Consider the following 12,528-nt stretch of genomic DNA (forward strand, 5'->3'; position numbering starts at 1 on the left):
CGAGTCAGCACACACTTTGAAGACCTGATGAATAATTAAATAGGGATGGGTTTTAAATTCCGTACTCTTTAGTCAGGCTGTGAATGGTATCAGTGTGACTCAGGAGGCCCAGGGCAGTTTGGTGCTCCCTTCAGAACTTAAAACAAAAGGCTTGATCAAGATGGGAAATGAAAATCCAACAAAAACCTACAGTTGATGGAAATCTAAAATACAAACAGAAAGCACAAAGCACTTAGCAGGTCATGCGGCATATCTGGAAATAGAGGTAACATTTCAGGCTGAAGAACCATTTCTTCTTCCACAGACACTGTGTGCTCCAGAATTACAGCCCCTCCCCCCCCCCCCCCCCCCCCAATGTAGAGGGTCTGATTTACTTCTGCTCACAGTACAGGAAGTTAAATTGCACATTAAAGAACAGCTGAGCTTTGGAACACACACAAATTGCCAGGGAAAGTCAGTAAGTCAGGCAGCATCTATGGAAGTGGATAAGTAGTCGATGTTTCGGGCTAAGACCTTTCTTCAGTGTGGGATCCGGTCTGTCAAATGTCACGATGACGGCCAAAGTGATCTTCCATTTACTCAGCCAGAATTTGAGGCCCTGGTCCAAATTCAGCACAAGGAAGGGTGGTGTAGTCTTTAAGGCTTCCAACAGCTCATTAACATGAACTCCACCAGTGTCGAATGGCCCTGCAAGAGATTGCCTTGTACTGCATCTCTTGCCCATCTCTGCTGGTGAGAACACCAGTCTTCTCTACCTGCACACCCCTCTCTGCTCTCTAGAGCTTCCCTCGAACACTGGCTAGCCAAGAAGACATTAATGGAGCACAGCACAAGGTGAATAAGGTTCTCTAATAACTTGGTCCACTTTTTTTATTTTTAAAGACTGAGGAATTGACATCATGCATTTTTTGTTTGTCTTCTGCAGCCAAGGCAAGTCATTTTCTGCAGGTCTTAATTTGCTCTCTGAAAGAATGTAAATAATAACAGCTGGTTCATTAATGACAATGGTCACCTTTAACAAGAGCGGGTAGATCAGGATCTGGGAGTTACAAGTTTTTGAGGACACCACGTTGTGAAGAACAATGAGGAAGAGAGAAACATTATTGCTCTTCCATCATAAAAAATACTCTAAAACAGCTACTCCTACAAGACACATGGCTGCTTCTGTCATGGAGTGGTTGGACAAGCCACAGGAGGGCTTAACACTGCCCGACTCAAGTTTTAGAAGCAAACTACCAGCTGAGAACTTATAGCATGGGGCAGAAAAGGTCATAGGGAATGATGGCAACTGGCCCAAAAAGAACATGGCATTGTCCACCTGCTGATGGCAGAAGCTCACCCAAGGAGGCTCCCTGACCAGTCAGCAGCTTGCCTCAGATCTACAGAAATGTTCTTCCAGGTGAAGTAACCAAGAAAACTGCCAGAAGAGGAACAATTTTCATGCACTAAGTTTATTTTTCTAGAATTTGCTCTCCAAAAGGACAGTGGAAGCAGATTCAATGGTAGCTTTCACAGGGAAATTAGAAAAATTGACCCAAACAGAACTCGGTGAGGCCAAACAGAACAGCTCTTTCAAAATAGCTGCAAGCAAATGATGGGCTGAATGGCCTGTGGTTATGCAGTTCCAGGTGACTGTAAAATGCAAGTTGACTTCTTCCCCGCTTTGAACTGATGTCAATTACAGAGTAAAGCTAAGGTTTGGATGTTGAGGGAACTGGCAGGCACAAGTGCATCGACAGAGTGAAAACAGGCTCTTAAGGAGTGTGATAAGAGCTGTATCGTGCACCGTGCCATTACTGAACAGGGATTAAGGGCACTTCTACAACATTCCATTCTAATGAAGGGTACAAATGCAAAAAAAAAATTGCAAGGTCAGCTCCCAGGCTAAGGAGATTGTTCTGTGAAGGGGAGTCTCAGTAGAACAGCAGAACAATCTCTGAAGTTTAAATGAATGATATTGTGGTCTCACTGGAAGAGTCTTAAGGGACAGAAGTAGATGCTGAGGCATTTTCACCTGACCTACAGGGTTATGGATCAAAGACATTACCTTAAGATGAGGCCAGGCCAAAAAGACTGAGCTAAAAGAAATTTGTTAGTAGCTTGTGCATATGTGAAATACTCTACCAATGGGTTCTAGTCCTTCACAGTATCCATATCGGAGAGATATTGTTAATCAAAACTATCAGTGGAAATGGACATTAGAAAGCGGAGCAGAAGGCAAGGATCAGATCAATTAGTACATTTATCTGAGTGGGCTTCTGAGGATGAATTGCACATACCTGCTCCCACTTTAAAATAAAAAGTCACTAGAGATTCAGCAGATTCTGGAAATCTGGAGAAGCACACAAAATGGAGGAACTCAGGGAGCATCTATGGAAAGGAATGGGCAGAGATCCTTTATCCTGCTTCTGCCTTTTAGCTTTTCCACTTACCACCTCCCAGATCTCACTTCATTCCCCCCCCCGCCCCACCCCGGTCTTGCTCATCACCTCTCACCTTATTTTCCTAACGTTCCTCCTCCCCTTTTTATTCTGGCTTCTTCCCCCTTCCTTTCCAGTCCTGAAGAAGCATCTCAGCCCGAAATGTTGAATGTTTATTCACTTCCATACATGCTGTCTGATCAGCTGAGTTCCACCAGCATTTTGCATGTTCTTATGTAATCAATAAGCTCTACTCCTAGTAGCAATGATGCAGCTGGTTGAGTTATCCAGCTACCCAAGATTAACCCTGAACTCCAGCAGTGTATTTATTTTATTTAGAGATACAGCAGAGAATAGGCCTTTCTGGCCAGCAACTCGATTTAACCCTAACCAAATCCTAGGACAATTTACAAATGACCAAGTAACCTACCCAGTACATCTTTGGACTGTGAGAGGAAACCGGAAGACCTGGAGAAAACCCACACATTCCATGAGCAAGGTGTAGAGACTCCTTACAAAGGATGCTGGGAATTAACTCCGACTCCGATGCCCCAAGCTGGAATAGCGTTGCTCTACCCACAATGCTGTACACATTCTCCCCGTGACTGGTTTCTCCCTGGTGCTCCAGTTTCCTCCCAAAGCAGGTACAAGTCAGTAGATCAACTGGCCAATGGAAACCGCCCCTGGTATGTATGTGGGGGAACTGAGGGAAACACAGACTGGAAGCAATGTAAATGGATACTTGGTTTTTACGTCTCCATGCTGTACAACATCCTACTGCTCACCTGGCTCCAACTTTGTGAAACACTATGCAGCAAACTGCCCCGATTACGCGTGAAGACATTTCCCTTGGCTTCCCATGGGTTGTGGTGCCCAGTTTCTCTGTAGCTTGTTTGCTGGATAAGTTGGCTCCTAGATGAACTTGCTGGAGCCAAAATGATCTTTCATTGCCGAGTCTGCAACCTGGCAAAACCGTATACCGAGCCTCATTTGCCAGGGAGAAGTGGTATCTGTCTGATTCAGCTGCCAGTTCCACAGAGAGGAATGGCTGGGTAATGATGAGAGGAGTTTCCAGCTTTTCCTATTCTGGCATAAACCTTCTGGTAAGAATTTGTTTTTTCCTCATAGGGCAATTCTTCACCCTCATTCTTGGGAATCAGTGTGGATAGTCAAGGACAGCCAGAGTGCATCAACTGACGGGAAGCATTTCATGATACCGTCTCTGCCCTATGGGTGAGCCAGCATAGCTGCAGGCCTCCGTTCTAACAACACAACTCGATACAGCTCCTCCCTAGCTTATAAACCCCTGTTTTGTGCAAAGTCTATACAAAAGCATCACTCATCAAAGTTGCTGGTGAACGCAGCAGGCCAGGCAGCATCTCCAGGAAGAGGTACAGTCGACCTTGAGATGCTGCCTGGCCTGCTGCATTCACCAGCAACTTTGACGTGTGTTGCTTGAATTTCCAGCGTCTGCAGAATTCCTTGTGTTTACAAAAGCATCACTGTTTGGGAAGCATCTGCAGATTTCCTCGTGTTTACTGTTTGGGAGTATTGTGTCTGTGCAGTTTCAGATATTTATTGCATATTTAAGAACGATTCTTTTCCACTTCACCCTGCCGTAATGTAGGTCAGATCTATATTTAAAAATGTTTTCCACTGACTCTGCTGGCAATATAATTCCAGTCTGAACTTGGAGACAGTGTTTAATTAAAAGATAGCTATGTAGTGAGGGGGGGAAGGAGGGAAGGGAGGAGAGAGAATGACGAAGTTTGGGCGTTGACATTTCACAAGGTTACTGCATGATTAGAAAGCACCAGACCACAGTGCCACACTAGTGAAGTATGTTGCTGTGCCTGGATAGGATCAGTATCAGAGCAGTGGGACACCACATTCCTCTAGTAGCTTATCAGTAGTTTAGATCTTCAACACAAGGCTGAGGGGCTACAGCTCAGCAGGTTTCAAAACTGAAATCAAAATATTAAAAATGGGTAGGTGAAGTTAAAACGCAACCAAGCACGTAAAAGAAAGACACTGATTGGCTGAAAGACCTCTTGGTTCTACACTCTAGTTTTTTGTTTTTAGATGGGGTAACACACCACAGATTTAATTCACTGTTCATCTTTCCTTACCAGCTAGTTTTAAACATCTACAAAAGCTGGTCTCAGTAGCTTACAAGCTAAATAATTCCAATGGCCTGCTGAGCAGTGGCTTGTGGCTTCCCCATCCTGACACGGATGCCTAAATCACGGGTTCCCAACCTTTTTTATGCCATCGAGCTCTACCATTAACCAAAGGGTCTGTGAATTCCTGGCCTAGAAGTACATTTATTTTGAGAGGTGTACATTGGTTGTCTTCAGGACTGGACAAAGCAATCTGAGACATCAAGAACGTCAGTCAGTATTGAGGGAAAAGAACCTCACTTTGCCTGCACTATTCCTGACTCCAGTCCAAAACAAACAGGAGATACCTATACTGCTGGACCGAAATCCAACAGCACCATGACAGCACCTTCTCCGGAAGGACTGCAGTTGTTCAAAGTGGTCTTGCCACAGATTGGGGAGGGGGTGGTGAAGAAATTTCTTACATAAACTGCCTGAACATGGAAGAACATTTGATTGGTATCCAGAGTAGATAATTCCACACATGCACAAGTCACTGAACAAAAGATTTAAAAAAATAACTTGGTCAGCCCTCATCCTAAAGCAAAATCTCTGACCTGTAACCTCTTCTCACCCAGACAATCATAGCACAGATTATTAACATAACTACCAGCTAACCAAAGCAGGCTCAATTTTCAAGCAGGGAATTTACAGATTTTCAAATTAAAGTCTTGCTTTTTCAAAAAAAAACTTCAAATACTGAAATCAGCTTGGGATGAGACTGAACAAGCAACTGTGCAATGGGGGAGCAGTCGCAGTGATAAACCCTGACTTCCAGTACCACAGAACAGTTTACTAGGGTCGGCAAGGTGAGCTCGGTCAGTCACTGTGCTCTGTAACTGCTTCGTGAGGAGGAATTGGACAGAAACACATTGCAAGGAGGAAATGAGAGCTCTAGGACAATATTTCATTCTGTGATGAGTCTGGAGTGACCAAATAGGAACATTATTTCACCTGCTGATGGTATGGGATTCAGTAATAATTGTCAGAGGAGCACAGTGTCTGTGACGTGATCACAAAGATCAGTGAACGAGCTCACACCTTTTGCAGCCAGACCCGCAGGAGGCACGAATGAGTTAACACTCCCCTTCACTGACAAAGGAATTATTTAAGGACTTTACGTGATGTGGATCAGATTCAATCAAGCCCTGTAAATTGAAACTAAAATGTTTCTGGGACCTCTACGAATTCTCCTCACTCCTGGGAATTCTGGATTTGTAGACTAGGCCTACTCCAATCCACTGAAGTTTGCGTGAGAATGGACCCTGGTTCTAACAGGGATGATAAACAAGGGTTAGATCAGGATTTCCCAACCTGGGGTTCATGGACCCCTTGCTTAATGATATTAGTCGATGGCATTAAAAAAAAGTTGGGTGCCCCTGGGTTAGAGAGGTGTGATTGCTTGAGAATTGACAGGGAATTTTGCATTTCTCTTCTTGCCTTCAAATGGGGATCTGTGTTTTGATTTCTGCCTCTTCTGGAGGGCAGCAGGAAGTACTTCAGGATAAAGTGGGTTCTCACCGGTGCTTCTGCCTCTCCTGGGGTGGGACTGCGAACCTGTCCTTGCAAACATAACAGAAATTTTACAGATTATATTTCTGCTGAGCCAACACCTTTGAGCTCTAAAACTCAGCCTGCCGCTTGGAGTCTCGGGTCTAGAGCATGCATTTTAACTACCATCACTTCACATGAATAAGTAGAGTGCTTCAGGGCAGCCTTTATGTGTCTTGTTTGTTCAGCCATTTCGTTCTGGCCGTGTGTTACTCAGGAAACAAAGATGGCTTTAAAATCAAAAATGCTTCTGCAGCCAAGGGGAAAAAAAGATCTGGGGCAGAATTTAAGCCCCTGTCCCAGCCCGAGCAGGACTCCCATCATTTTGAGTGGACCGCCCTCTGTCCCATTTGCACCATGTAACGTTTGATGGCTTCACAGGTAAAACAGCAGCTCAGACAGCAGGGCGGCTGGCTCCTGGTGCAGGGACTGGCCACACAGGAAGGCCAGCCTGTGAGCGTACTTGCAGGGCGCTGGCACGCGGATCGTACCTGACCAGTTCCAGTACAGGTGGCACAGCTTGAAAGTGAGCCTGCAACACAAAGATTAAAAACCTAGAGATTAGCTTTACTCATCAGAGTAACTGGAGGAACTCAGCAGTTCAGGCTGCGTCTGAATGGAATAAACAGCTGACATTTTGGGCAAAGGCCCTTCACCAGGGGCCTTGATTTGTCATGTACATCAAAACACAGTGAAATGTGATGTTTTGTGTCAACCACCAACACAGTCCAAGGATGTGCTAGGGGCAGTCTGCAAGTATCACCATGCTTCCACCAGCAACCTCGCATGCCCTCTGCTCACTAACCCCAACCCATACATCTTTGGAATGTGGGAGGAAGCCCAAGTGGTCACGGAGAGAATGTACAAACTCCTTACAGACAGCACTGGGAATTGAACTCTGATCACTGGTGCTATAAGGTATTATGGGAAGAAGACAACTGGGATTAAATTAATAATTGAGCTGACTGCTTCTAGCAAGCAGTTTGCTCACTACTAAAGGCTCTCACAGGATCAGAATTAGGCCATTCAGCCCATCAATTCTGTCCCTCCATTCCTTGATGGCTGATTTATTCTCTCTCTCAATCCCAATTCCCTGCCTTCTCCCTGTAACCTTTGATGCCCTTACTAATCAAGAAACTGTCAACCTCTGCTTTAAATATATAGATTAGATTAGATTATGAGGACATACAGTCCTCTATTGTCATTTAGTAATGTATGCATTAAGAAATGATGCGATGTTTTTCCAGAATGATATCATGAAAACACATGACAAACCGACTTAAAAACTAATAAAAACCACATAATTATAACATATAGTTACAACAGTGCAAAGCAATACTGTAATTTGATAAGAACAGACCATGGCACAGTAAAAGTCTCAAAGTCTGTCAAAAGTCCCATCATCTCACGCAGACAGTAAACCCCCAGCGCCGCAAACTTGACGATGCAGCATCCTGGAAGCATCCGACCACAGTCCGACTCAGAGTCTGTCTGAAAACTCCAAGCTTCCGACCACCTCTCCGACACCGAGCACCATCTCTGCCGAGCGTTTCGACCCCGGCCCCAGCAACAGGCAATAGGCAAAGCCAAGGATTTGGGGCCTTCCCCTCTGGAGATTCTCCATCGCACAGTAGCAGCGGCAGTGAAGCAGGCATTTCAGAAGTTACCCCAGGTGTTCCTCCGTACTCTCACGGATGTCTCCATCAAATCCAGATTGTGCATGGCCTCCCTAGTTACACATACGATATTCATTCCGAACGGCCACGCGCGCTGCGTTGCGCTGCCATCTTCTCCTCCCTCCTTATTTATAATAAGTAAATATAACAGCTCAGCATGGACTAGATGGGCTGAAAGGCCATTTCCATGTTTCATGGCTCACTTAATCAAGATGTTCTCTTTTCATACATTCTTGACCTCTCACCCTCAACATCCCCCATTCCCACTTCACTTACTCACTCATGCGTTTGTGCACAGTTAGTCTGAGCACTGTACGTGACTGGCAGAGAAATACCAGAAGGCATAGGAGCTGAATTAGGCCAATTGGCCCAGTGAGTCAGCTCCACCACTTCATCATGGCTGATTTTCCCTCTCGACCCCTTTTGCTTGCCTTCTCCTCATAACCTTTAACACTCTGACGTATCAAAGACATATAACCTCTGCTTTAAATATACCCAATGAGAAATTCCTCCTCATCTTGTATCATATCAGAGACAGCATGGAAACAGGCCCTTCGGCCCAACTCATCCATGCTGAGCTGGTTGCCCGCTTCAGCTAGTCCCATTTGCCTTTATTTGACCCACATCCTTGAAACCAGGGGTTCACAACCTTTTTTATGCAATGGACCCCTACCAGTATCCGAGGGGTTAAAAGACCCCAAGTTGGGAACCTCTGCTCTAAACCTTTCCTATCCATGAACTTGCCCAAGCGTTTTTAAACTGTTGTAATTGTACTCACCTCTACCCCTTCTTGGTTAATGATTGATTTGTGAGATATGGGTATTGCTAACAAGCTCAGGGTTTATGGTCCACAGGACAATACCCTCCAGAAGGCGAGCTGCTCATTTCAATTGTCGCACAATGGGCACAAAGAGATTTCCATCATTTTGATCAAAGCTTTGCAAGAGTTGCATCCGATTTCAATTCCATATTTTCCAGCAGTCTGGCCAGAAAATCCTACAGTTCAACCAGGCTAGCTTGCTGAATTGCCCAAATCCTGCTGTATATTACACAAAGACCAGGATACACAAATTCAATTGGCATCTACATTTGCACAGTTGATAGAGTCATAGACTCACAGAACATAGAAACAGGCCCTTTGGCAGGTTAATAGTTCTGACTAGATGGGCCAAAGGTTTATGCATCTGCAATATGACTTTTCAAATGTTATACTCAGTGCCCTGACTGATGACGGCAAGCATGTATATACAGTACTGTATAAGAATCTATTAACCAGCAAGCTTTTGGTCTCCCTTTTTGCTGTAGAAGGGCTGACACTTCTCTCTCCCATTAGTGAGAGGGAGAGCCTGTGGCATGTTGAAATCTGGGTATTGGACTGTAGTTTTTTGATGGACCTGGATCATGGTCTATTTGGGGGCTTTACTATTCTTTGCTTGGCGGGTTTTGGAGGGGGGGAGGGTTGTGCTTTGCTGCTGCTTGTCGTGGGAGGGAGGGCTTTGGGGTTCTAATATTTTTCTGTCATTCATTCTTTGGGGTTTTGTGGATGTCTGCAAAGAGTAAGAATTTCTGTATACTGTATACATTCTCTGATATTAAATTTGACCATTGAAATTTGGTAAATTCGTCACAAGTTTGATGTTAGACTTGCTCGATGACAATCACCCAGTAATGTGAGAAATTGTAAATCTTATTTAACTTGTGCTTCCTCCACTACCATCTCCCAGCTTACCTCTGAATGTGGTCAGGGCTGAGGTTCATAGTGTTGAGTAAACATATATAACGTGTAGGAGTCCCACAACCTCGACGAACAGCGTGTGCCAGCAGGAAGAATTCAAACCTGCGAAACAGAAAAAAGCACAACGAATATCATGCAGTTTATGCTTCAGAGAAAGCAGTCAATTGCCCAATAGTTGCTGGAAAACTAATGAGGAATGGTACTTAAAGTACCTTCTAGAAGCTCCTGGGATTTGCCAGCACACAAGTCTACATTTGTATTGATCAATCCAAACAACGGGGTGGAGTAGCGTAATGTTATTACAGCGCCAACAACCTGGGCTCAGTTCCTGCCCATCAAAAAGGAGTCTGTACGTTCTCCCTGTGGCTGCATTGGCTCCCTCTCACATTCTAACGTCATGCAGGTCAGTAGGTTTAATTGGCCACAAGGGTGTATATGACACAGAGCCTGTTAACTATGCTGTATCTCAAGATAAATAAAATCCAGCTGGGTTCAGTCCCAACCCCTCTGCTGCTATTGAGGGGGGCTCAGATGCTCTCCGTGTGCTCCAGTTTTGTCCCACAAGGGTGAGTACTTTCAATGGCTGCTGTAAACTACCCAGTGTGTGTAGGTGAGGGGTTACAGCTGAGGATAGAGGGTGTTGGGAGAATGAAAAAAAAGGGGACTTAGGCAAGATGGTGTAAAATGGATAGCTGATGGTTAGGATCAACTTTATTCACTATATTTCATTTACATGTATTAGGAATTTGGTGTGATGTGTTGTTCAAAGAATAACAGGCAACAGAAAACAACATTCAACAATTATAAAAATAAAAATTATATATAAAAAATAAAGCCAGAAGTTAAAGTAAAATAAGAATCATGTAAAAAGATAGAGTGAGGTTAAAGTACAGCTTTGGTGGGCTCAAGACCATAATACAAAGGAGCAAAATTAAGGCCACTTGGCCCATCAAGTCTGCCCCATCACTTAACTTCCCCCCTCAACCCCTTTCTCCTTCCTTCTCCCCGTGATCTTTGATAACTATACTCATCAAGAAACTATCAAACTCCGCTTTAGATATATCCAATGACTTGGCCTCCACAGTTGTCTGTGGCAATGAATTCCACAGATTCACCACCCTCTGGCTAAAGAAACTCCTCCTCTCTCCATTCCAAAGGGGCGGCCTTCCATTGAGGCTGTGCCCTCTGGTCCTAGACCCACCCACAATTGGAAGAGTCTCCATGAAGAGCATGTATCTATTACTTGATCTCTGCACTTTGACAGCAAACGGACATGACCAGATACAGAATGTTTTGCAGACCACCAGGACTCTGCAAACACACAAGGCAAAAAAATCATAGTTCCCTTGCCCAAAACCAGATTCCGCAGCTAATGGCAGGGTACTGCTTCCTTTCACAGGCCTGCTTTCTCCTCATCTTGCATCGTGGAGTGTCCTTTACTGCGAGAACCAAGTGCTAGGACAGCAAGAACCACAAGGTTTCATCAAAACCCTCTGAGGACCACAGCAGGAGAGTGATAAATTCAAAGACTGAAGCTCACCATTCCTGACTGATGATAGTGTGATCCAGCACAGTACCAGGAAGTGGAACCTCTAGTCTCCCTGACTTGCCCTTGGTGCACAGGTTGGTGGCAACCCTCTTCTGTACCACAACCAGCATCAACTTTGGGTGGTAGTCGGGGAACACCTCAAAGCATCTCAGGAGCTGTGGAATCTCGTAATCCTTCACAGTGTTCAACATGCTGTCGGCTACTCCATCCCGATACATGGCAATCTTCGCTGGTAGGCAGTGGTTTATCTGTAAAATGTTAGAACTAAACGCTAGAAAGTGTTAGAATTAGAGCTGAGCAGCATCTTCAATTGACATCTGTACAATGAGAATGAATGAATGAGCATGCACACTTATACACACACACACACACTTGTGTGGCGCAGTTATCCAGAGGTTCACAAGAAAGATCCCAGGAATGAAAGAGTTAACGCATCAAAAGTGGTTTGATAGCTCTGGGCCTGTACTCATTATAGTTCAGAAGAATGAAAGAGGATCACATTAAAACCTACCAAATACTGAAAGGCCAAGATAGAGTGGGCAAGGTGTTTCCAATAGTGGGTGGGTCTAGGACCAGAGGGCACGGCCTCAATAGAAGGACAATCCTTTACAACAGAGATGAGGAGGAATTTCTTTAGCCAGAGGGAGGTAAATCTGTGGAATTCATTGCCATAGACAGCTGTGGAAGGCAAGTCATCGGGCATCTCTAAAGCGGTGGTTGATAGGTTCTTGATAAGGGTGTCAAAGGTTACGGGAAGGCGGCAGGAGAATGGGTTGATAGGGATAAATCAGTCAAGATGGAATGGTGGAGCAGACTCAGTGGGCTGCATGGCCTAATTCTTCTCCTGTGTCTGATGGCATCTCTCTGCCAATCGCATACAGCAGTGGTCCCCAACCACCGGGCCGCAGGGAAACGATATTATTTGGCGGTATGAAGTGATACGAGTCAGCTGCACCTTTCCTCATTCCCTGTCACGTCCACTGTTGAACTTGAATGTACGCGAGATCATTACCCACGCGAGGTCACCAGTCGCTATGAGTAAAAAACAAACATCGCTTGAGAGTTTCTTTGGAAGAGATGGTAGGGGACATAAAAAGGCCTAATGATGATGATAACGCAGAGACAGCTGAGGCAGAGACTGCAAAAAAAAAAGAAAGCTTCCTTCAACGCAAAATACGACGAGTCGTACATAAAATATGGCTTTATTGCGACCGGCAACTCGCACGCTCCAAGCCCCCTGTGTGTGAGATGTGGAGACAAGCTGTCTAATGAGGCAATGAAGCCCTCAAAACTGCTTCGGCTTGTTGAGTTTTTTGAGAGGATAAAACATGAGCAAGCGGGGCAGAAGCAAGTACTGACAGCCACCACCTCCACAAATGCTGCTGTTCTGAGAGCGTTGTACTTAGTGGCTATCTGTGTGACATCTTCAACCTGCTCA

The 12,528-nt window shown here is 44.9% G+C and overlaps 1 protein-coding gene across 2 annotated transcripts in view; it reads right to left on the reverse strand.

The window, feature by feature from the left end:
- Nucleotides 1-418: 418 nt before the first annotated feature.
- Nucleotides 419-12,528, reverse strand: part of piwil2 (piwi-like RNA-mediated gene silencing 2) — a 121,621-nt gene continuing 109,511 nt past the window's right edge. For both annotated transcript variants that reach the window (XM_063057220.1, XM_063057219.1), the window contains 3 exons: nt 11,082-11,338; nt 9,536-9,643; nt 419-6,662 (listed from right to left, as the gene is read on the reverse strand). In XM_063057220.1, coding sequence (XP_062913290.1) covers nt 6,506-6,662; nt 9,536-9,643; nt 11,082-11,338 — 522 coding nt within the window. In that variant the 3' untranslated portion in view covers nt 419-6,505. The remainder of the gene's footprint in view (nt 6,663-9,535; nt 9,644-11,081; nt 11,339-12,528) is intronic.

This window comes from Mobula hypostoma, chromosome 8 (genome assembly GCF_963921235.1).
Source record: "Mobula hypostoma chromosome 8, sMobHyp1.1, whole genome shotgun sequence".
Classification (NCBI taxonomy): Eukaryota; Metazoa; Chordata; class Chondrichthyes; order Myliobatiformes; family Myliobatidae; genus Mobula; species Mobula hypostoma.